The sequence below is a fragment of the Watersipora subatra genome, chromosome 3, assembly GCF_963576615.1.
Source record: "Watersipora subatra chromosome 3, tzWatSuba1.1, whole genome shotgun sequence".
Lineage (NCBI taxonomy): Eukaryota > Metazoa > Bryozoa > Gymnolaemata > Cheilostomatida > Watersiporidae > Watersipora > Watersipora subatra.
This window is the reverse complement of record NC_088710.1, coordinates 52,316,563-52,341,925: the sequence shown is the minus strand read 5'-3', so window position 1 is coordinate 52,341,925 and position 25,363 is coordinate 52,316,563. Positions and strand designations below refer to the sequence as shown.

General features: G+C 36.3%; 2 protein-coding genes across 4 annotated transcripts in view; one reads left to right on the top strand and one right to left on the bottom strand.

The window, feature by feature from the left end:
• The first annotated feature begins 10,922 nt into the window (after positions 1-10,922).
• On the top strand, positions 10,923-24,716 carry LOC137391671 (apoptosis regulator BAX-like). 3 transcript variants are annotated; one of them, XM_068078190.1, is made up of 7 exons: positions 10,923-11,100; positions 14,184-14,342; positions 15,841-15,931; positions 19,817-19,952; positions 21,912-22,010; positions 22,839-22,884; positions 24,446-24,716. In XM_068078190.1, exons 1-7 carry the CDS (start codon positions 11,028-11,030, stop codon positions 24,499-24,501), a joined length of 660 nt encoding a protein of 219 aa, XP_067934291.1. In that variant the 5' UTR covers positions 10,923-11,027; the 3' UTR covers positions 24,502-24,716. The 3 variants fall into 3 exon arrangements, with proteins under 3 accessions (XP_067934291.1, XP_067934290.1, XP_067934292.1); XM_068078189.1 differs by having other exon boundaries at positions 22,839-22,949; XM_068078191.1 differs by lacking the exon at positions 22,839-22,884.
• LOC137391670 (myotubularin-related protein 13-like) overlaps positions 24,699-25,363 on the bottom strand; it is a 36,634-nt gene continuing 35,969 nt past the window's right edge. The window contains exon 39 of the mRNA XM_068078188.1: positions 24,699-25,313. Within this exon, the coding sequence (XP_067934289.1) occupies positions 25,218-25,313 (96 nt within the window). The 3' untranslated portion in view covers positions 24,699-25,217. The remainder of the gene's footprint in view (positions 25,314-25,363) is intronic.

Below are 25,363 nucleotides of genomic sequence, written 5' to 3'. Positions count from 1 at the left end.
CATTAAAGAGATCAAGCAAGTTTTATAGTGAACTCTGGATTCAAATTGGTTTATAGAAATAGAGTTACATCATGGTAAAATTATATCCATTTGAAAATCCTTTAGATATCACTCGAAGGTCAATAACAATGCATCGTTCATATAATTTCTTGCCATAAATGATATTCAAATTTTATAGAATCCCTTTCTTTTTCACACCAAATAAGTGAAATATTTTAATGAAAATTTCGCACACTGTGAGATTACTGTTTAAATTTGGCGTGACAAATTAGCAATTTATATACCAATGTTTAGTGCCTACGGCAGAGCGATTTTTCTATCAAACTTGAAAAATCAACATACTAATGTTATGCAAAAAACAACATCAGTTGTTTTAAGCAAGTTTTAAGATGGAAGTACATAAAAATCAGAGTATAAGACACTCGAACCTGATAAAGATGTACTTCTTCTATACCCCGATACAAAGCACAAGCTAATCACTTTTTTCTTATTTGTGAACTTTAGCAGTTTGGCCATAAATTATGAAAATGTTGTTAAAAAAGTTAATATTAAAAAAATGTTCAAAAAAATCTCATCTGCTGAACAAATACTACCTCATTCATGTGAGAGCATGTATATAAAATCATCGCTAGAAAGTATCGGGATATGTTAACAGCTTTTTTCCTTGAATGCCCTGATTATTAGTCTTTTCAATTTCTTAATAAAGAAACAAGTTAAGTGACAAAACATTGTTACGGGCTTTCCTTAATGTTTGACCTGCAATGAATGACAGAACATGATGGCTTCCTTGTAGAAAAACCAATCACTAGCAACACAAATTGGGCTGCAACTTGAAAATTTAACAGGATTGGTTCTATATTTATCTCTCTATTGATTTTCTCTAATTGCTATGTTTCTTAGTAATAATAATTATACATGTACTTTCTATATAGCAGTAATACATGATAAACGAGAACTTGTTGCCAGTCTGATAATTTTTGACTTTTCTGAGCTCTTCAATTTAGTTAGGCAGTACCAAGTTCTTTTCTACATTTGTTAACACACACATATGGAAGCTTCTATGACATAGTAGTCAAGGTCATCTGATAGAAAAAAACAGGTTGGGTTTGATTCTGAGAAAAGGCCACTAGTGTCGACACGAAGGGCATCTGTCCTTAAAGCACTCCCTCTGACAAGTTAAAAATGCAGATCAGTTAGTTGTGGCTACTCTGGAGAAAGAGCTGCCTAATGATCAAGGAAAAAGCTAAGATACAGATGAGCCTGAAAATTGTATGCTGAGTAAGGATTGGCCTTTTTAACCAGAAACAGGCACATGATCATCTGTTGTCACCAAATTGTCACACTACAAGATAATCTTATTACACATAAGCTTAGCCTAAACCATCCATCTTTTGATGCTAAACACTTAATTTCTCTTTAGTGATATGACAGTCATTTTTACTTAGGCCGAGTAATAGTACCGTGTGAGACAGGTATGTTTGTAACATAATTAGTAGCAGCAACGGGTTAGACTTTTGGAATGCTTACAGCATGATAGACAATTGTAAGACAATCATTGTCGCCAGCTCAAAATATCTTACTTTGCCTAAATGAAACCTCTTGTATACTGGATTACTACACCTATTACACCATTTCTTACTAGTTTTAAAGATTTGTGCATAAAAGCTATGTAAAAGCTAAAAAGGTTTAGATATGGTTCATTCTCCATTTAAATAACAAGACAAGTTTGTTACTTTATTCATCTACAAGCTTTTTATCTTTTTTTTTATTTCAAGTTAAAATGGAGTTTCTAAATGACCCTCGGGCGGCAGTAGAAACCATCAATGATGTAAAATGTTTGTTTCAAAGTATGCATATCACGATTCGTTTTTGGTATAAAACTGCCAAGAGTGACGGTTTGTGGAGACTGCTACTGGCTGAACCTGGTATTTTGCACGTATGTTTGGACGCTCATCATTAAAAAAGTATTTGATGAAATCGGTTAGTTCAATAAAACACTGCTCCCTTGACTTTACAATAAGGTGAAAAGTTTTAACTTGTTGCAATTGTCCTCGATGTTGTTGTAAATCCAAACCCAACAGTTCCTTTTCTCATGCGACAACTTCTCTTCTTCTTCTAATTACTAATACAAGGAACTACTTTATTCTGCAGCATCTCAGGCAATTGTATGTGATCTTTTCGGCTTAAATCCCACACTTCTGATGCAAACTATATTTTTGGCCAGCAGAGTGTTTTTTATGCCAGTAATTTTATTTTAGGTGGTGCTGCAGAAAGATTGCGTCTAAGCATGCTCAAAACCTGCAACGCTTCTGAAAGTTTCTTATTTATTTGGTCACTTTAGCTAAAAACACTTGCTATAAAAACTCCTAAATATTTAATACTATGTACATGCTTTAAAACCACATTGTTTAGTCAGTATTGGGTAATATGAATATTGACTACTTTGGTGGTGCCAAAAGTTGTCATAGAGCACTTTGATGTATTAAAAGACATCTCCTATTTCTTTGCCCAGCTTTTGAAAATATTTAAATATTTTTGAACAATGTCACTTGAAGAATTGGCGATTAGGTAGGGCATTGATAGTCTTCAAAAGGCCTTATAGCAGAAGTTAAAGCATGGCTAATGTCATTAGTAAGCAGTAAAAAGAGCGCTGGTCTGAGGATCGAGCCTTGAGGTACTTCCGATGTTTCAGCTTTACAATCAAAAAACAACCATTTAAAACAGCTCTTTAGTTCTGTCTGGCAAAAAGTCCAAAAACCATGTGAGAATGTCACTGGAAAAACTAAAAACTACAAAGCTTCTCCATTGAGAGTGAATATGAAACCTTATCGAGCTTTCGAAAAGTCTAAAACAGCTGCCTGCATGTCCCTTCCATGTCAACCTCCCTTAAAATAGACTGGGTAGCAGGATAGTCCTTGTCTAAAACCATGTTGTTAAGCAATCAAGATGTCATTTAGTTTGAAGCCAATATGGTGCAGGACAATGTGTTCAGGGAGCTTAGAAGAAATGCATGTTAAAGAAACAGGCCGATAGTTATTGGCAACTCGCTTATTACTACTTTTGAACATTGGAACATTTGCCTACTTCCATTGTAAGGGGAACCTACCCATGTCTGAAATATGTCCATACTGAAATATTATTGTTAAAATGGCTGATATTTTTTCAAGAGCTAGACAGAAATCTGTTTTCCTAAAATAACCTGGGCCAGATGTTTTATTTGGTGTTTCTGACTCCATCTTGAGTCAGTGTTATTGATGATTTATGAAAGTGATGTAGACTGGTATAAACAATACAATATAATTATATCCTCATTTATCCCCCTTTGTGTGTAACTATTAGAATGTGTATTATAATCGTGTGTTGAGGGCGGGGCCGTTTTCTACTAACTATAAATTAGTGTAACTTGTATACGGTAACAAACCACTTGAGATAGTTAACACATGCACTTTTACTCTCTTGAACTTGCTAAGGTCCACCTTTTAGGGTATAAATAGTTTTGTATACATGTATAGTTATATTGATTATTGTGCACAAAACAAGACAAACTACAACTTCTTTGGATTTTTCTACAAACAACTAGCTAGCATTGTTTGCATTGCACCAGCATTCACAATACACCAGCAATAGGCAGAAGGTTGGCGATCTCCTAAATTGCACCAGCAATCACAGTGCACCAACAAGCATCATCTTCAATATGTGACGAAGTTGGCAATCTTCTAGATTGCACCAATTTGGTTTGTTTTCCTCAAGTGGCTGGGTTGCCACCTTGTATCAGCAGAAAATTTCTGTATCCCTAACCAAATCCGCTTGTCAGGACCCAGAGCAAATGGTATTTTCTTAAAACTGGCGACAAGTTTGAAGTTGTGATCCCTGTGATCAAGGCGGCAGGGACTAAACGACTCCTCTTAGTCTGCTAACCAAAATCTACTTCAAAATATAGGATGCAAAATAATATCAGATTTTAAACCTAAAATGTTCCTAAAATAGTTATTTAGCTCATTTGCTATATTTCCTGGCCCATCTAAATGCACTTTACTTTAACTACCACTATTAAATTATTTGATACTGTTACGTCGACCGAATTTTGTTTTCAAAAAGCTGTTGCATGGAAGTATTAGCAAGAGCAGATAGCATAATGGAGTTGCGCCTAAACCACTGGAGACATACGCAATATTACCATGAACATGACACCTAATAACATCATAACAATACATCAGAGAACCATCTGAAAAACAGTCATCATATACCTATTTACCTATCGGATTAATAACCTTTTGAAGCAATAATTCATGAAGAAAAGACGTCAATTGGCTTGCCAAAAAACCATCAAACGAAATTAGATCTCTACCAGACACAACTAAAACAATTGGAGTTAGTCATCATTTCCATTCATCACACTCTCATGATGTACTTAAGACAAGCCCACTCAATTTCTAAATCACTGCAAAATAAAAAACAGAACCTGCCGGCCAAATTAACTTCTTACAGGCTAACAGAAACATCTATAAAAGAGAACAGCTTCAGTCTCAGACTCGGTCTCTTTCCCCTTGCCTGCTAAGGCGCTTTACTCTGACTGTGTAGCCTCCCTCTCTCTTCCCTCTGCCTATAGAGCCCCTATCTTTCCCCTTTACCGGCTGAAGCTCTTTTTTCTGCCTGTGGATGAAGCTTCTCTCCCTCTGCCTGAGAAACCTCCTCCTCCACCACCTGCTGAGTTCTCTTCCTCTTGCGTCTGCAGAGCCTCCTTTCCCTGTATTTGCAACCTCCTCCCTCATCAACTGAGCCTTTTCTCCACATTTCAACCGCTGAGCCTCTATATTGCAGGACTGTCATATCACTATTTTGACTGTCAAGACTGAGTAAACGAACATGGACGACCATTCGAGTAAGGTGCAACTTTTATTGGCTATTTTAACTTTTTGTCATTATTATTATGGTTTAGAATTTTGTTAGTTGTGTATTTTAATTGTTTGACTTATAGAACAAAGAAAATTTCACTGGTGAATGTCAGTATTGCTTACAATAGCTTAACACTTTCGCTAGTACCTCAACCAGTAATAATCAAACTAGTTCACACAAGCGAAGCAAAAGTACACAAACTAAACATAGTCAAAATAGAACAACATGAAAAAGTAAATTCAACACAGATGTTGTGTGTAGATTCAGATTAGCTATATGTAACATAATTTTTCTCTAAACCCACACGACAAAGTGATAAAAAATTGAAGCTCATTGGTTTATGGGAAACAGTGAAGAAAACTCGCAAGAGTGGGGTGGGGACAACCCCTAGCTCTAGTTCTCTGCGCTTTAACCAACGCTACAACCTGCTGAACCCAACAGGAGGGAGCTGAAACCAACTCATTTATGCTCTGCTGAACCCAACAGAGTGCGCTGAACCCAACGCTGCTGACTGTACAACCTGCTGAAACCAACAGGAGGGAGCTGAACCCAACTCACTTCCGTTCTGCTGAAACCAACAGAGTGCGCTGAAACCAACGCTGCCAACTGTACAACCTGCCGAACTCAACAGGAGGGAGCTGAAACCAACTCAATTGTGCTCTGCTGAACCCAACAGAGTGCGCTGAACCCAACGCTGCTGACTGTACAACCTGCTGAAACCAACAGGAGGGAGCTGAACCCAACTCACTTCCGTTCTGCTGAAACCAACAGAGTGCGCCGAAACCAACGCTGTAACCTGCTGAAACCAACAGGAGAGAACACAACTCTTGTAAGGATAATTATTTAATTATCCTATTTATTTGTAGTCATTTTGTGTGAGCTTGCTGTTAGTGACGATTATAAACGATATTCTTCCAACTATAACGACTTTATTATAGTAATACTAGTCATGCATCCAATTCAAGAGTCACACCCAAGCTGCCCTGCCTAAAAATTAGTGGCAGTATTTATATTACATAAGCGATTGGCCTAGAGATTGACGGTTATCGTTCAAACCGACCAATCATATTGTCTTGCTGGCTGCCGAGTTTCTAAGAATTTTCACATACAGAACAATAAAAAATTATTCCTACACAATGAGCCATTATAGCATAACAATCTAAACACTAACAAAAAGCCCAGGAAATTCTACATATACTGGGTAGCGAACAGTAAGTGTAAAAAAACATTAAGACATATTTCGATAACGAAAAGGGCTAATTACAAAATCTTATCTCGAGAAAACGTAGAACAAAAACGGAAACAATATTGTTTAAGTAATCTTAAACCACTAACAATTAATTATAACAGAAACTTAGAATATTTTGACATGTAACCGTGAACATAAAAAATGTCTTCCAATGAGTGAACGGTAAGAAATAAATTATAGAAGATTGTTCACTGCGTAAAAGCCTTAATAAATGGCGTCTGTTATCTTTTCTAGGTCAACCACTATCCCAGAAGTCTCTTCTCTATATATATATTGGCTACGTCACCTTTTCCCTTTGATCAGTTCACCATGTTTTTCTGCGCCGGGTGTCCAGAGCGCCTTGATGAGCCTGACGTCCATGGGACCGATAGCATCCAAATAAGACAACTCTTCGGAGTTATTCCTCCACGGTCTTTTTCATGGCCACCACTCCTTTCATAGAGTTTGTTCTTTAGAATATCTCGCTTTATTTTTACGTTTACAACACTATCCTCCCCTAAAACTTCATTCTGTCCCAGAATGGCATTACTTCTATGGCAGACATCTAAGCGGTAGTCCGGTAGGTGCTGACATAATTTAGTAGGCTGGGTTGGCGGAATAGTGTGATCCCCCATCTTGGATATCTCTGTGTGATCCTGGAGCAGAGGGACGGGTTGCTCCATCACCTCTGAGTCAGGAGGGCGATCCGTTGGCTTAGGTAGTTTTTCTCTGCATATTCTGGTGGTGCTTAGTCTAATACCACTTTCATATTGAATAGGGTTTCCCCCCTTGCACTCCATTTTAAATTTCTGGTTTGTCAGATACTTGCTGATGGTGCAGAGATTAGCATCTCTTGGTTTAAGTTTAGTACTGCATCCTTTCCCCGTGAAGAATGATTTCAATGAAGCTTTGGTTCCGACAGAAAAGGTGGTGGGTTCATCTTTCATATCATCTTGGATTCTCCACTTTTGTAGATAGAGCCTTGTACCTCCTTTATACAAATTGTGCGGCTTTAACTCCTCTACTGGCTTTTCAACCTCAGCTTTCTGTATCGGCCCCAGCCGATATGCTAGCTGATTAATAAGCGGTCTATCTTTCATAACCGAGACTTCATGTTTTACTACTTGGTGGCCACCAACATCACCTTTGCTGGAGCTGAACACTTTCTGATGCTTTATCAGCGGTGTGTTGACTTGCTTTGGTTCCATTTCTGGCAGAGATTGCGTCCAACTGGGTAAATGTTCATTGAAGTGTTTGGGGCATTTAGTTCTATTGCAGTCCTTCTGAAACTGTTCTTGTCTTTCCACAGGCATACAGACGGCTACCTTTCTTCCAGAAGGTAGATGAATAGGTTTATTGCTTGTGTTCATCACACGAATATTGACCTCTTGCTCTGTAGGTTCACACAGCGATGTGACAACCTTTAAGCCCAAAACCTTGTGTAAAGTTTTAATGCAAGCTGGCCCTGACATCCACTTTCGACTAAGCCTTGCCAACAATAAGCACTCAGTATTTGGCGAAACAACTGTGTTCCTTTTGACCTGCACATTCACCGAAAGGGGTTCTCCGTCCTCGGCACAGCAGGCAACTTCGGTGCCCTTACAACGTAGCTGCGAATGACGGAAATCCATCTGACATTCTTGATCCTCCAAGAAGTCTAACCCTAGCAGAATGTGATTGTCCACATCAGATACTACAAACTGATGTTGCAGTTGTATCGGTCCCAGTCGAAATTTTAAATTCGTCATGCCTTCAAGCAAAATCTGCTGCCCATTTGCCAATATCCCGCTACCTCGCACAGGTAACAACTTCGAGTAACATGAGCTAGGCAATGTCTCCAGCACTTTCTTCGGAAGTACGGACTTTGTACAACCACTGTCAAGTAACATGACAAATTTTTGTTGGTGTATCCGTACAGGAACGTAGTATGCACTGGTGAGCCAACATGCCTGTATCCTAAGTTTGCCCACATCACAAAGTTCAGGCAGTATGGGCATTAGTTTGCCTGAACTTGGTCGTTTCCCGATGGCTTTGGCTTATCACAGTAACGAGCAACATGGCCTCTGCCATTGCAGTTGTAGCATCGAACTTCTCTCTGAGGCTGTTGGCTTTTCATTGTCGTCGATGTTAGCTGTGTCATCATTGCTTGCTGTGATGCCGCCATTTGCTTTTGCGTGTCCAACATCTGCTGCATAAACCTACTCTGCATTTCTGCAAAATGTTTGAGTAAAGCTGTTTGACTCATTTGCATTTGCTCTGTCAGTTCTTTTTTTAATTGTTGGACATCTTCTAGCTCTACTCGGTGGACATTTGTATCATATTCTACCATATCCTGATACTTCTGAATAGTTTCTACAGCATCAGTCATGGTGCTGGGAGGAGATAAGCGTAGTGTCCAGGCCAGCTGTGAATTAGGCCGAATTGCTGCAATCAACTCACGCTTGGCTTGCTGGTCATGCTGATAGCTATCTAGCTCGGGGAAAGCCTTTTGAACTAACTTCTGTACCTTTTCAGCATAATGATATATGTTGTCCTTTGGCTTTAGTTTCATAGATTTTAATATGGCGCTAGCTGTGTCTGTACTGAGCCCATATTGTGCCTTAAGTTTATGGCAAACTTCTTCATAGGTATTGCCACCAACACCTCTGGTAGCTGGGCCTTTCAATGCCAATGTTAACCGTAGCCTACATTCTTCTTCACTCCACTGATTATGTTTTGCCACTGCCTCAAAACAATGCAAAAACTCTTCCACATCACTTGTGCCATCAAATGAAGGAGCAGGAATAGGCTGCATGGCTACTTTTGCAGGTATGTGCCCTCTTTCCATCATACTAGTGCATAAATCATATGGGCCGTCCTTACTTCTACTCTTGCGCACCATGTTTGGATTTAAAAGGGTTTGAGAGAATTGCTTCACTATTATCCCACCGCTGCCACCAGTGAAGAAAACTCGCAAGAGTGGGGTGGGGACAACCCCTAGCTCTAGTTCTCTGCGCTTTAACCAACGCTACAACCTGCTGAACCCAACAGGAGGGAGCTGAAACCAACTCATTTATGCTCTGCTGAACCCAACAGAGTGCGCTGAACCCAACGCTGCTGACTGTACAACCTGCTGAAACCAACAGGAGGGAGCTGAACCCAACTCACTTCCGTTCTGCTGAAACCAACAGAGTGCGCTGAAACCAACGCTGCCAACTGTACAACCTGCCGAACCCAACAGGAGGGAGCTGAAACCAACTCAATTGTGCTCTGCTGAACCCAACAGAGTGCGCTGAACCCAACGCTGCTGACTGTACAACCTGCTGAAACCAACAGGAGGGAGCTGAACCCAACTCACTTCCGTTCTGCTGAAACCAACAGAGTGCGCCGAAACCAACGCTGTAACCTGCTGAAACCAACAGGAGAGAACACAACTCTTGTAAGGATAATTATTTAATTATCCTATTTATTTGTAGTCATTTTGTGTGAGCTTGCTGTTAGTGACGATTATAAACGATATTCTTCCAACTATAACGACTTTATTATAGTAATACTAGTCATGCATCCAATTCAAGAGTCACACCCAAGCTGCCCTGCCTAAAAATTAGTGGCAGTATTTATATTACATAAGCGATTGGCCTAGAGATTGACGGTTATCGTTCAAACCGACCAATCATATTGTCTTGCTGGCTGCCGAGTTTCTAAGAATTTTCACATACAGAACAATAAAAAATTATTCCTACACAATGAGCCATTATAGCATAACAATCTAAACACTAACAAAAAGCCCAGGAAATTCTACATATACTGGGTAGCGAACAGTAAGTGTAAAAAAACATTAAGACATATTTCGATAACGAAAAGGGCTAATTACAAAATCTTATCTCGAGAAAACGTAGAACAAAAACGGAAACAATATTGTTTAAGTAATCTTAAACCACTAACAATTAATTATAACAGAAACTTAGAATATTTTGACATGTAACCGTGAACATAAAAAATGTCTTCCAATGAGTGAACGGTAAGAAATAAATTATAGAAGATTGTTCACTGCGTAAAAGCCTTAATAAATGGCGTCTGTTATCTTTTCTAGGTCAACCACTATCCCAGAAGTCTCTTCTCTATATATATATTGGCTACGTCACCTTTTCCCTTTGATCAGTTCACCATGTTTTTCTGCGCCGGGTGTCCAGAGCGCCTTGATGAGCCTGACGTCCATGGGACCGATAGCATCCAAATAAGACAACTCTTCGGAGTTATTCCTCCACGGTCTTTTTCATGGCCACCACTCCTTTCATAGAGTTTGTTCTTTAGAATATCTCGCTTTATTTTTACGTTTACAACAACAGCTACAAAACTTTGTAGTATTTTCTATTAAAAATAATGCACTTCAATTCGTTTTTATGGTTTACAAATAAACCAGAACTTCTATGAAATGTATAAATGAATGTGTAATGATATGTTGCCGTTACCTTGCCAACAATTTATTTATACAAAGCTGTGCGGGGACGAAATGCATACACAAAATGCTGTGAATAATTATTTAAGCTAGTATGATACTTTTAAAATAATGTTTTAATTAATTGCAATAATAAAAATATAATATTAGCAACCGCACTTAAAAAAATGCAGTACAGCAACTCTCCACAAAACTATAAATGCAGCAAAGCCCTGAAGATGTGCGTTGCTCCGTGGGCGCGGTCAACTGGGCTCGCTACAATATCTTGAAATATTCGCTACAAATATGCGTGTTATTATAAAACATTACGAACCAAATATGCGACCGTTACGGTTATTTCACTCAATTTTCAACTTTTCAACCAACATACTTTTTATAAAGCTGGTACCAGCAATTTATTCTCGAACTAAAATAATTGTCTATACGTACGATTGATCAACGCGAGAATCTGCTTACTTTCTGTCCATGGCTGAGGGCGGAGGAGGCGATAAGCCTGATGGAAATGCTCGCTCTAATCCTTGGTGGGATCAAGCTGAAGGTGAATTAAGTTGTTATTGGAGAGAGTTCTGCTAAACATTCATGAACTACATTTTTCAACGACGTATGTCTGCAATAGGTTGACTCGTAACATATACGTTGTTTTTATTGAAATATGAACTGCTAGGCGTACGTTGAAGGATTTTTTTGGGTATCTTGTTATTCTTTTTATAGAGAATGTTCAGTTGTAAGTAGATCATTTTTGATATCGTACAACTTTATTTTAACTCCGTTGTCATGATTTTGAGTATCAACGACAAAGTTTTAACGAAGCGTATTATTCTTTGAGTAACTTTGTATTCACAAAAAGAGTTTTTCTATGCTTGAGTTGTGTTATTGCGAAAACCTATGTACCAGGGATGCAAATTACTTACAATCCATAGGCGACGCATTTTATTGACTGGTTGTCATTTGTGTTGCTCTTTTATAATACTTTTTTGATATTTTCTGATAAGCAGACGTTTGAAAGGCTTTAATTAAATATTACTTTATTTACAATGTTACTTGTTGGCATGGGATAGAACATTATTTAGCAAACAGAAAGATGAAGAGTTGTAAAAAGACCAATTATGAACTATAATGTGATAATTTTATTGATTTGTAAGGGTCAACCAGCAGAAATATGCAGTGAACCAACGAAGGTTCAATTTATATTGTACTATGTTAAAGTAACTTTTTTACCAGTATACCATTTCTAGAAACTAGTATATTGATAAAAAAATTGTCAAGTGTCTTCTGGTAGGTATATATATGTTTACTCAATTAGCCACTGATAACATTTATACTGTTGTGGTTGTTTTAGTATAGATAAAATCACTGACTTCATACTCGTTGCAGCAGTTGAATGCTTTTTTCCTTATAGTTGAGCAAGATTCTTACCATAGTTGTTTCAATATTTCGTAGTGTATTCACATCTTCTGATTTTTTAAGAGGTGATTGGAAGATTTTCAGCAGAGGTGATTGGGTCACGGCAAAGGTCACAATTATAGCTGTTGTGACAGTCTTAACTCTCAGCTGGATATCTATGCACTCTTAAGGTTATCATTTCTAAACATTTTTGAATTTGCATAAAAATAGTTTCTACAGTATGTAAGTTAAGCATGATTTTTTTTATCAATATTTGCCAGTTGTTCAATGTTTTGCATTCATCAGTTTTCTGTAATCCCCATTTAAAGTTGCAATAGGGTGTATATTCAGTTTCAAGGCATTCTTAAAGGCATAAATTTGTTGTTCTTCATCTATGACTAAATTTAAGTTATTACACCTTGTTAAGTCCTAGGCTATACGTATGTAAGACATTATAATCAAATAAAGGTCACTAAACATAAAGGGAAACTCGACTTAATAACAGATATTGACTTCAGAGCTCGCTCGTTAAGTATTTTTTGCAATTAATAAGCATTAAGGATGAGAGCATCACCAATAAAAGTTCAGAATCGCAAATGTGCAAATAGGAGAATGCAAGGACATGGTATATTCTCTGTAGCGAAAATGCCACGGATCGAGATGACAGCAGGCTTTGTGGTAGTTTAAACTGAACTGATCGTATTCTGGTAGATATGACTGTTTATTTTACTGATAGCCAGAATAGACCGTGAAGTCTACAAGAGTACATGTCACAAGGAAACTACAGTGTAAAGCATAATAATGTAAAACAAACATTATATAATTGACATGAAAGTCACATTAAAACAAAAAGCATTCAATTTAGTCAAATAAAATACATATAAGTATATAATAAAACTGACCTTTAGCCTCCGTAGGCCTGCTAGTCTCTCACTTATAAATTTGTCATTTATTGGTAATAAAACTTTCTGTGCTGGCTTACATGCTGCTCACAGCACTAAAACTGCTACTGTCTGGCTAATCTGAAACTGGTGTGTGTGTGTGCGTGTGTGTATATATATATGTATATATATACAATAAAGTATAGGCTAAAAGTCAGCATAAAGTGCTCGATACTAAAGTAGAGCTTACTATAAATTTGGTAAGAAATTTATTAAAAATTGACTAAGCAAAAAATGTAAAAAAAAGGTGTTACACACCTTTTGTGTAATACGAAACTTTTAGTAATTTTTTGCTTAGTCAATTTTTAATAAATTTCTTACCAAATTTATATGTATATATATATGTAAAAGCAAATGTGAGTCAGCACCCACAATGTCACCATTAAGAGAACCATTGGAAGTTGTTTAGAGAAATCGTTTCCAGCATGAGTATATTTTAATAAGCAGTGTAATTATGGCATAACTGCAATTTTAATGTGTTTCGGCAAGGTTAATGTGATTCTTGTGTGGCCTCAGTGGTGGCAGCGAACGATAGACATTACAATGAACTGTAATCTGTGAGTACATAGGAAATGGTACTAGCTGACTTGACACTTTACATTTTCTATTCATCACACCTTTAAAAATGGATTGGTTAGCGATGTCATTATACACATACATTATGTATTCGTCTAATCTGAGGTTGCTGAAGAACAAGATTAAATTACTATAATTTCTGGTAACAGTGATAATTGAGAAAAACTTTGTTTTTTCATCCAGTTTTTTTCACATTGTCCATTTTTGTTTCCCATTCTATGCATGTGATTTAGTTTATTTACGAATATAATTATTAAACTTGCTACAACTTATTTCTTCATCAGATGCTGTTTGGTCTTTTTAATGTTTAGTCTCTGTTACCTTTTACCGCTACTTTTTTGTCATTCTTCGGTGAGTTTCTCATCATTAGCCAGGATTAGTCATAAGGTTCAGACTGACATTGACATGGGTACCTTTCTAAGCAATGCTTGTGGGACTCTGCGTGACCAATAGTTAATTTGGTAACTGAAGGTTTAAAGTTTTAAACATAAGGCATGAGTGGTTTTCATTGTGCACCAGTTCTATCGATCTTACATTGCTAGTGGCTATTGGTTGAGATACAGTGAAATCTTCTGACCGCTGCATAGTCGTAATTAATCTCATTTTTGCTTGATAATCATTATCGGTGGTTTTTGGGTGTGCTTGTTCCTTACCATGTAGCTAATCTGATGACATCTCTTTATCTGCTTTATCTTAATTCCGTGTGGGTTTTATCTTTCAGCTTATGGAGAAGCAGCTGATGAGACAGACAATCGCCGACAAGTGATTGGAAATCAGGCACGGGTGCTAATGGCTAGTTTCATTCGAGATCGGATTGACCGAGATGGCCTCGGTGACCAGATTCGTGAGGAAGACTTATATGAGCCCGGTACACCTCGAGGTTAGCTCAGTTTTTATTCCTCAACCTTGTTGTGCATTGCACAGCCAGTGGTTTATTGGTCAGTGACATGCGGACAGGGGAAAAGCATCATTAGTGGGTACTTCACATATAATGGCAGTTTTGATTCATGGGTTTTGGTATTGCAAAATAGATGACTCAACATGGGAATTAAATTGTAGAACCTGCTTCTCCCCACACAAAATTTCCTTATCGGGCGGTTGAGTATTCATAAACTGATTTATTGAACACCCCTGATATGTTTAGCTGGTTGGGCCAAATCCAAGTGCTGTCCTTTTTCTTATTTAACTTCAGACATTTGCCCATAAACCAGAATCTTACCTAAACTCTAAGTGAATTCAGCTCAGCATTGCCCAGGATCTCTTCCATTTATAATCAGATAGCCAACAGATAGGTGTTCAAGAGGCTGATTTTCAGGAACCAGAAGGAGCTTTGAAACCAAATATTTTTGGCGACAGAGTAACGGAGCATGTGTCTGTGAAGTTTGAGTGCAATCGGGCAAAAATCTGGAAACACATAGCATTTACGCAGACAAACAAACACACACAAATAGGCAAACCTTAACAGACACACCCAATGACAAAGTAGAATTGTTTAATATAAATAGATACTAACCAAAAACTGCAGGTTCTGCACTGATGTTAGACTACATACACAGACACATAGAGTCAGAAGATCTACTGCCAAAATGAAAGGTGTTTGTAAACAAGGTCTACACATCAATGTGTTCAGCAAAACATAAGCCATCATTAATTTTGTATCCACATAGACAAGACATATTTCTTAATACGTGAAACCTTTACTTGAAAAACCAGGCATCTAACCAGTTCGTGGTCTCAATCTGCACACACAGGCGCACTATATTGCCACATCATGAAGTTACAAGCATTTGGAGAAAGTGAATACAATGTAAGACTAGCAAAGCAGTTTACTGTATAAAAATATACATTTGTATATCACAAATGGTTGTTTTCACGGTTTTAGTGCAGTTGAGAGCTCTTGTATCCAGTTTTGTAATAATTAAACACTCCGGTGAACTCAAAATTGAAGATTATACAGTAGTAAACTTTTCTGACTTTAGGAAATAAATATTGCAATGGTGATATAATATTCTGAAAAGGGTAGACAGCAACACATAATAGGCAAAAATTCTTCAGCATTGTATAGCTGGAGAATTAAATAGTAATGCATAATTATAGTAGTTCATTTATGCTGCGTCAAGAGATTGGTCGCAGACAAGTGACCACTGACCAAAGGACACTTTTTTTGTTATTGCTAAAGGTAAATAAATGGCCCATTGTACGTCTCTGATGTAGATCAGTAAATCGCATACAGCTTGTGATTTAAAACGGATGTTAGACAATCAACTACAAGGTTTGTCCCAACTAAACAGTTGGTGCATGAGTAATGGAGAGTGGTGAGCCTTGGAAGGTTATAAGTGTAGATATATGGAATAACCACCGCTATATTATTTTTACAGGGCCTCCAGTTGTTGGAGAGAATTATCGTGAAATAGGCATGGCCCTTAGACAAATTGGAGATGAATTGGATGGGGACCACAGGCTACAAGAGTGAGTAATCTGGGCATATTGAATAAAGTAGTTCCTGGAAGAATCAACTCTGGTTTCCTACATTCACGCCTTTGTAGACAGACTATTGGAAATATGTTTGACTTGCTCACTGATGGAAAGTTTAGATATAGGGCAGTTTTACATCATTATATGATGCAACAGAATGTTATTGTTAGACCACTTTAGACTGCTGATAAGATACCGCAGGTCATAACATAGTCAACACTTAATATAGCATTTCCATCGCTGTTTATGCATTAATGTCAGTGCATGCATAGATGAGTATAGTACACAACGACTGGGGTACATAGATAGGCATGGTAGATAGAAGCTAACTTACATAGATAGGTATGGTACACATACTGATATACATGTACATACCGTAAAACCTCTAACTAAACCCTACCTTTATTTGAATGCCACTTCTATTTGACCCCAATATTGGAGAAGGGTTGAAAAAGCGAGAAGCGTTGAGAGGGGTTGAGAAGAGAGAAGGGTTGAACGCTATCCTTTAATTGAATGCCACCTCTATTTGACCGCTACATTGACATTCTTTAAAGGTTGACTTTTCAACAAAATTCACATTACAGTTATTTGGTATCAAAAGTTTCACCATGTCCTACTCTGTTGTGTTGTAAATGCCAAATATGTGGAAATGTGATTACAAGCCCTTAAAAGCTTAAAAACGAAAAGCCTCTGTAGATTGGAATCCGTTTATTTCTCTGACGTAGCCATGACGGTTTGGTTATTGTCTTGTCATGTGATGTAATAAAATGAATACAAACGTGAATATAAACTTATCGTAGCAATAGTTTATGACAAACACTTCGAGTTTTACCGAATACCCCGTATCAAATATAGATGTTCGCTACTTTACAGTTTTGTTTTGGCATTATTCAATCGTCAAGTCGTGATCTGATCATGCGACCCAATACTTCGAAAATAATTTTTGCAGCACTTTTCGATTATCACAGGTGACCAACAGGCTCGTCATGATTATCAGACAATGATATGTACTCCTTCGAGGTAAGGTTAAAAAATTAAATGAATTTTTACGGTAAGTTATAAGATATCACGGCTTAAAGTGACAGCATTACAATGACGATAAAACAGACACGTAAGAACAATAGACATGGTTTTATTGAATGCGTGAAGTATGGTTGTGAAAATATTTCGACGAATAAGGTTGCATGAAAGTGTGAACAGAAACCATCTACCACAACTACGTCACATTTGAGCCGTTTTGGAAAGAGAATCCAAACTACGGCGGTCTCGTGTGGCTGCGATTAACTGTTCGTTTTTGAGCTTTTAAGAGCTTGTAATCACATTCCCACATATTTTGCACCTACAACACAACAGAGTAAGACATGGTGAATCTTTTGATACCAAATAACTGTAATGTGAATTTTGTTGCAAGTCAACCTTTAATCTTTTTGAAACCATAATAACAAGTGACCAATAGAAAAGTGTCCACAAAATCGTATTAATAATGACTCGGATACATCAATAACAATTAATTCCTTTGTTGTTTCTGTTCGTATCGAAGTCTATTTTGCAACTTCAAAGCTTTTCGATTTTTTTCGTGAAAACTTTGAAAGCAACACAATAGAAATAATTAATAACTTTATCAGGCTAATAGTAGTTCCTTGTTCAACGCAGTCTTGATACGTCGGTGTATGTGAAAACCGGTTTTACATTTACGATGGTATATGAACTACTAGTTTTAGGCTAAAAGTTGTACTTAGCACCTATTCGGCTAAAAGTTTTGCTCTGCTAACAAATTATTTGGACCCCAATATCGACTAGCTTCGCAGTGCAGTAAAAGAGTTCATGTCAAAAGACAGCATGAAGTTATGGAACAGCCTGAATATGTTGTTTCATTGAAAGTAACAGTGAGAACGCATCTGGCTAGGCAGACGATGCAAATATTTTTATTTCAAAAATGTTAATTTCTGTTTCTACATGTATTATAATATAAGTATGGTTCGTTTATGTCACTTGTTCATGAATATATATTTGTAGCGTTTGATAGATGACCATTTTATAACAAACAAATTTGCAGATTTATAGCATAATAGCCGAGCGCATGGTGTTGCACGGGTATTAAAAACAGCTTATAAACAGTTGCAAGTAATGTAGTTGCCTGCCATTAGCCTGGCACATTGCCAAAGACTAGTTTGCACGCGCTGCTGTCCATATTGCTAAACTTACTAATATGAGCCGTGAGAGCAAGCTTGAGTTGAGTTGCTTGCGTAACACAGAATGCTATGCCTATTTTAACCGACATAATGGCTCATATCGCCTCAGAATTCAATACATCTCACGTAGCTAAATTGGTAAGATATTTGCCTGGTGAAGGGGAGGTGCTGAGATCAAACCCAGCATGAAGCAGATATTTCATTTCAACGTTTAAATAGCTATAGCTGGACACATCGAAGTACGGACAAACACACAAACTTTGAGATTTGTATCTATAGATTATTTGATACCATCCTTGTGTTTATCTTAACTTGGTTTATAATGAGTTGATGCTCATAATTCCTCTTCTATTGCACATAAAAAGCCAGTCAGTAAATTTATTTTCCGAAAATTTTAACGAGCCATTTGAAAAATAGACCTCCAGCCTCTATCTGAATGCCGCCTTCAATTGACCGCTGCTATAGAAGAAAGGTTGGAAAATAGAGTGCCGTGGCATTCAATTAAAGGTTTTACGGTATCTATGTAATGTATATGTCTCCATGTATCATACCTATCTATATGGGAGTATACCAGTCTCTGTGTACCATATCTATCTATGTATACCAGTCTCTGTTTACCATATCTATGTATATAAGTGTAGGTGTACCTTATCTACGTGTATGCATATTCGTCTGGGTGTACCATATCTATGTATATCAGTTTCCGTGTACCGCATCTATGTATATCAGTCTCTGTTTACCATATCTATGTATATAAGTGTAGGTGTACCTTATCTACGTGTATGCATATTCGTCTGGATGTACCATATCTATGTATATCAGTTTCCGTGTACCGCATCTATGTATATCAGTCTCTGTTTACCATATCTATGTTTATAAGTCTAGATATACTTTATCTACGTGTATGCATATTAGTCTGTGTGTACCATATCTATGTATATCAGTCTCTGTCTACCAATCTATCTATGTATATCAGTCTCTGTGTACCACATCTATGTATATCAGTCTCTGTTTACTATATCTATGTATATAAGTCTAGGTGTACCTTATCTACGTGTATGCATATTAGTCTGTGTGTACCATATGTCTGTGTGTACGCATCTGGCTAGGCAGACGATGCAAATATTTTTATTTCAAAAATGTTAATTTCTGTTTCTACATGTATTATAATATAAGTATGGTTCGTTTATGTCACTTGTTCATGAATATATATTTGTAGCGTCTGATAGATGACCATTTTATAACAAACAAATTTGCAAATTTATAGCATAATAGCCGAGCGCATGGTGTTGCACGGGTATTAAAAACAGCTTATAAACAGTTGCAGGTATATCAGTCTCTGTCTACCAATCTATCAATGTATATCAGTCTCTGTGTACCATACCTATCTACTGTAAAACCTCTATTTGAATGCCATGGCGTTCAAATAGAGGTGGCGTTCAAATAGAGGTGGCGTTCAAATAGAGGTGGCATTCAAATAGAGGTGGCGTTCAAATAGAGGTGGCATTCAATTAGAGGTTTTACGGTAGGTATGGTACGCATAGCCTGATATGCTAAGATACAAAGATAGATCTGGTACACAGAGACTGATATACATAGATATGGTACACAGAGACTGAAATACATAGATATGGTACACATAGATTGATATACATAGATTTATACGGTACTAAATACTACCTTACAGCATGATCGACGGAGTGTCCGCCGACTCATCTGAGGTGACATTCTTGGATGTAGCCAAAGAGATATTTAAAGATGGCCAGTACAATTGGGGACGTGTTGTAATGCTTTTCTATTTTGCCTACAAAATGGCTAAAAAGGTAATGGATTCTAGCAGATATTTGAGTGAAATCCTTCTCGATCCTAGACACATACTTCGCAGCTAGTTGTATTTTATTGATATTGTATGGTTCATTCTAGAGTATCGGGTAGTGAGATAGCTCCTAGTTTTCTGTTACTCACTACTATAACTGTGTCTACATTACGTGTATAGATTTGTATATTGAACTTGTGCTTGGAAAGTAAGAAGGATGTAATATAACCAGCTGCCCACATCCGTCTCACACTTACACATACACTGTGGGTAGTTTAAGAATTTACAAATGATTTAGTATGAATTGCTTGTGTTCTATCTACTCCGTATAGCATAGGATTACTAAAAGACTGTCTGAACAATATTCTTAGATCGAATTGTACTCAAGACTATAGTCTAGTGTATCATATAAACTGTCCTTTTTGTCCTGAAAACAGCTATTAATTTTGTTTTTTCATAAAGTTTGGTCATAAAAAGCTGAAAGCTCACGATGAAAGTAAATATTTGTACACGTGGTGCCAGATTTTCCTACTCAATTGTGTCGTCTAGGAATGTAAAAATAAGAAAATCACTCATAGCTCACATTTTTAAAACACAAAAGTAAATAATTTATCATGTAGAAATCTTGGTTTTTACGCTTATGACACCACATGCCAATGCTTTTTTATTTATCGATGTTTTCCATTTATTGGTTATTTTAGTGGTACCATGTGTAAAACATTTTTTCTATATAAATTATTATGGACTGCCCGATAAAAGCATATCTCTGTATGAATTTCAGTATTTGTCCAGTTATAAATATCAAGTTTTAAGAACAAAAAAGCATCTTCAAACTGTATTTGAACTCGCGACATGCACATCGTAAGTCTACAAACTATCGTGCGAAACCACTATGCTAAGCCGTTCATATTATTCTCAACTCTTTATCTATTCTTATCGCGATTGCACACGCTAAATATGTACTTTTTATTATTAATATTACCTTTTGCATTTGTTTTTCTTTAGAAATCTTTTAAAAGCTATTATTTTATCATTATAAATTTTTTTTAATTTGTAATTTTCAAATGTGCCGTTTTAATTTCAAATGTGCTGTTACACTCCTCTATTTCCATTTTTCCTAAGGTTGATCACTAAATCTGTAAGTGCTAAATACTTTTCACGTGGACAATTGTATAAACTCGAGTAGGAATTGCCTCTACATTCTCTCTCCATTCTCTGTCCATTTGGTCAGACAAAGCATCCGACAAAGACAGTCCGATATCTCATGTTTACGTTTGTACCAGTATCGTCGTATTCAAATGTTGGATGGATAGCTTCTGCAGCAACAGTAACCTTTTTTAATATACACACTATTATGTACTCTTTGTTATTATTAATTCAATATATTCATGATTTTTATTTTGTTTTCTCAGTTCGTATTAATTGCATCTGTATCAAATAATTTTTTATTATAATCATAGCCAAATAGACTTTATCTAGCCATTGCTAATTATTTCACATTTAAACACCTTTACAATTGTTGGCCATTGTTTTATTTTTTTTCTTAATTTATTTTAACTACACAGAACACTTTTCTCATGAAATTAAGTTTAAAAGTTAGATCGGTAACTGTTGTATATGTTAAATGAGAATAAATTTTTTGTGCAGACTCTTTTATTAAATGGACAAGGCTGTGCATTCAAATAGTTTCTATGCAATATATATATATATATATATTTACATATATATATATACATGTATATATTTACATATATATATACATGTATATATTTACATATATATATATATTTACATATATATATATATTTATATATATATATATTTACATATATATATCAGGAAGCACAGATAATGCATGTGTGAGAGATGGGAGGTCGTCAGCAAATATAGTGCAATAGGTCTCCGTTCTTGATCTCTTCTCTTGTGTACATACACCATGGTATTTGTTTTATGCTGTTTCTTTTAGGCTCTTTCTAATGTGTCTATCATCAGGACTGTTATAGAATGGGTTGTAAAATTTATTCGTGATTACGTTGCTGGTTGGATTATATCTCGAGGAGGCTGGGTAAATATATGGACTCTCATTTTCCCTGTTCATCGTAGTCGTTGTTCGATATTTGGATTTGTTGCTTTTGCTTGTCCTCCTATTTTTAGTCATGCAGTTTCCAGTAGCAAAATCTATATGCATTCTAACAAATTAATTTCATTAACCAGGCTAACCCATTTAAATAGTAATATAAATTTTATTATATAAATTTATATTACAATTTATATTAAAATTTTATATAAATTTATCTTAAAATTTATATTATAAAAATATTTTATACAATTGGAAAACTTCAAGTGGCAAAACTATTCGCTTGACCAACTTATAAGAAGTGCATAAAATTTCGAATTCGTGTTGCAGAAAATAAAAAGATTAAGATTGTGTTACATGAAAGTCATAATTATTACAGTCAACTTTCATAGTTTTTAGATGTTTTTTTATTTACCTCACAAATAAAAACAAATCCCCTTATTTTCTTGCTCCAGCCTAGCAGCTCAATACACTTGTAACTTGCCTTTCTAATGCCCTCCAACTATATATAAAGTATATAAGCTGCCGACGCATGATGTTGCTTGTTGTTACTTTACCTTACTTTCTATGCATGAAACCGTAAGTTGCTATGCAACTCACATATGGTTCTTAATTATCTCTTCCTTATTATGATGCATGATTCCTACTATTGCAAGTTATTTCATTCATTGTTGCTGCCTTTGTTGTAAGTTTTCTTTTTAAGACAGAACCAAGTACCATTTAGCCTATGGATTATTATTTGAAATTCAAAAGATGAATCTAGATGTTATGAGCTTTTGTTATGTTAACGCTTGCTGTTATCCTTGTTTTATACAGAGCGCTATACAAGAATACTTTGGCTCGTCGACAGGCCAAGCTGTAGGTGTGTTATTAGCGGGCATTCTCTCAGCCTTGTTAGTCTATAGTAAATTCAGCAAATCCTAATAGGTATGCAGCTTTGGGCTATTTGTATCCCTGCTCTACTGTGTTTCCTTGCAATGGATTAACTTGATTCCGGTCCCTACCTTGATAATCTTATCTTATTTCTATTACATTTTATGAAGAGTACGATAATTCAACTCGACACCTTCTCTAGGTCTTCTGTTGTTAGAGCACGACTGGAGCCGTATAAAAGGTCTGGATAATAAGTAGCACTCAATTAATGCTATTTTGAAATAAAGATTAAAAACCAACTTGTAGGATTTGTTATAGTATAGTTAGGGTGGTAGTATGAAGTGATCATTCCTACTTTTTAACTCAAAGTGTATGAAATAACTGGAAAAATGATAACGGCAATTTACTGATATACTCTCTGAATATCCTCTTGCTTGACGCCTATAATGTGCATTGACTCGTGAGGAGGTTAACTCCTGCCTCTTTGGTAATCCATAACTTTGAGTAAATCACATAGATGGTCTGTTTTAAAATGTATCACATTAAACCTTTGCAGCAAAGTTTTTTAGTTAAAATATAGTCATGCATTTTTATTTTTGAAAGCTTTAGGAAGCTGATTTGAAGGTTTTGTAATCAAATATTTGTCTCAATACACAATTATGGTAGAAGCAACAAATTTTAAAAGAGTTGGCAATTAGATATCTAATTTATTCTTAAATCAAGCAATCAGCTTGCTTATAACAGTATCTGTAAAATACAAGTGCTTCAGTAGCGTTTTATGGTCTCCTCTAGTCTCACAAAATATTCATAGACTGGATCGTTTTGAACAGTTGTTTTTCTAATGCATTTTCAAAGCAAATTATTTATCTAAAACCACATCTAAATTTGTCTAATGGCCCTATCTGCATAAATTTCTCAGTTTGCTTGCACACATTTATGGTCGCTGAACAGTTTGTTCTCTAGGGCTGTAATGATAGTAATCAAGCATGTAGCATTTATTGTGGCTCGTGATTTATTGCAAAATAGTATAGCAAGGGTTGATGGGAGACCTTGAGTGTTAACTACTTCGAGTGGCTCCAGCAGTGCTCTAGAGATGGCTTGCTGATCTAGCTAAATTATTGTCAGAAACATGTTTGTTTCTTGTAACTGAAATGCTCATCTCACTAACAGCTCTATCTTATGTATATTTTAGGAGTGTTCTAACTTACTTGCTCAAGGCTCATCTGTCACATAAATTGAAAATAATATTCATCGTAATGTTGGTGATGGAGGTTTTTGTTCACCTCAGCCATTGAGTATATTCCGAATTATTTTTTAGTTTATCAGTTAGTTTTAGTTTACTCATTGATCTTCAGATTAATATTTTCTGATGTATGCAAATTCTGACACCTCATGCATTGCTCTTTTTCTCTTTACCTATTTCCAACCATTCGCACAGCTTGTTCCATATTTTGACCTGGTGGTGGGCTGCACTAATAATAGGCACAACTTTATTCGTGTACTATAAATCCGTCAACAATCTATACAGCAATTTTTTGTTTTAATTACAGCTAACTACTTCGAAGGACAAGCAGCTCAAATAATGCAAGCTTGCACGCTTTCGTGATTCCGAGCCTTCATATCCAGCTCTTTCTCAAATGCAGCAGCTCAGCTTGTTACTATTATTACATTAACATGGGTAGCAGGTGACTGCCAAAGCTCTATTTGAGCTTCCCGGATGTCACCAACACTCAGCAATATTATCACTCATTTTTTGAAGTGAATTATTTGTATGTTTCTTACCAGCAGTTTTGGAATTGAATATATGTTTCCATGTATGAATTTATTCATATTTATCAATCAGCGTAATACAATCTCTGTACACTGTACAAAAGATACCAAAATAGGTTTAACATGGTTACTAAAACACAGTTTCTCAAGATCTAAATATATAATCTCAAAAGCAGCCGCAAACGAACTACTAAAAGGAAGTCATATTATCTCTGCTAACAAATATAGAATTAACATAGAACATACTATGATTTTGTAGTTTCAACTAAATCTACAAACGCAGTAAATAAATAGACTCAACCAAATTCAATATTCATTCTATGCTGAGCAATGCACACAAACTAATATCAACATATATCTTGTCTGAATGTATTGCACAGTTGAGCAGGAGATAGGTATGTGACTTGACGACGAAAGCTATGGGAAGTTGGTGAGGTTACACCCTTTGTATATATCAACTGATATGCTGTGAGATTCGATACTTTGGGCACTAAAGTCATTGTCTGCGCTACAAATAATTTCCTATGATTGCCTGATGATGTCGGGTGAGGGTTAGCTGCTGATTCTGTTCTGGATTATTTCCACCCACTTGTGTGCTTCCTCCGGAGGGTCCGCAAAAAAAGCATACTGTCGCTTGACTGTTCTCATCTATAGAACAGAGTGACTTATATTTCAGATCAATGGGAGATAACCACAGC

Excerpts from the sequence above, each read along its gene's own strand:
- LOC137391671 (XM_068078189.1), top strand. The coding sequence starts at position 11,028 with ATGGCTGAGGGCGGAGGAGGCGATAAGCCTGATGGAAATGCTCGCTCT. Across the intron at positions 14,343-15,840 it reads TGAGCCCGGTACACCTCGAG|GGCCTCCAGTTGTTGGAGAG; the intron begins GTTAGCTCAGTT and ends TTATTTTTACAG. Across the intron at positions 15,932-19,816 it reads GGGGACCACAGGCTACAAGA|CATGATCGACGGAGTGTCCG; the intron begins GTGAGTAATCTG and ends ACTACCTTACAG.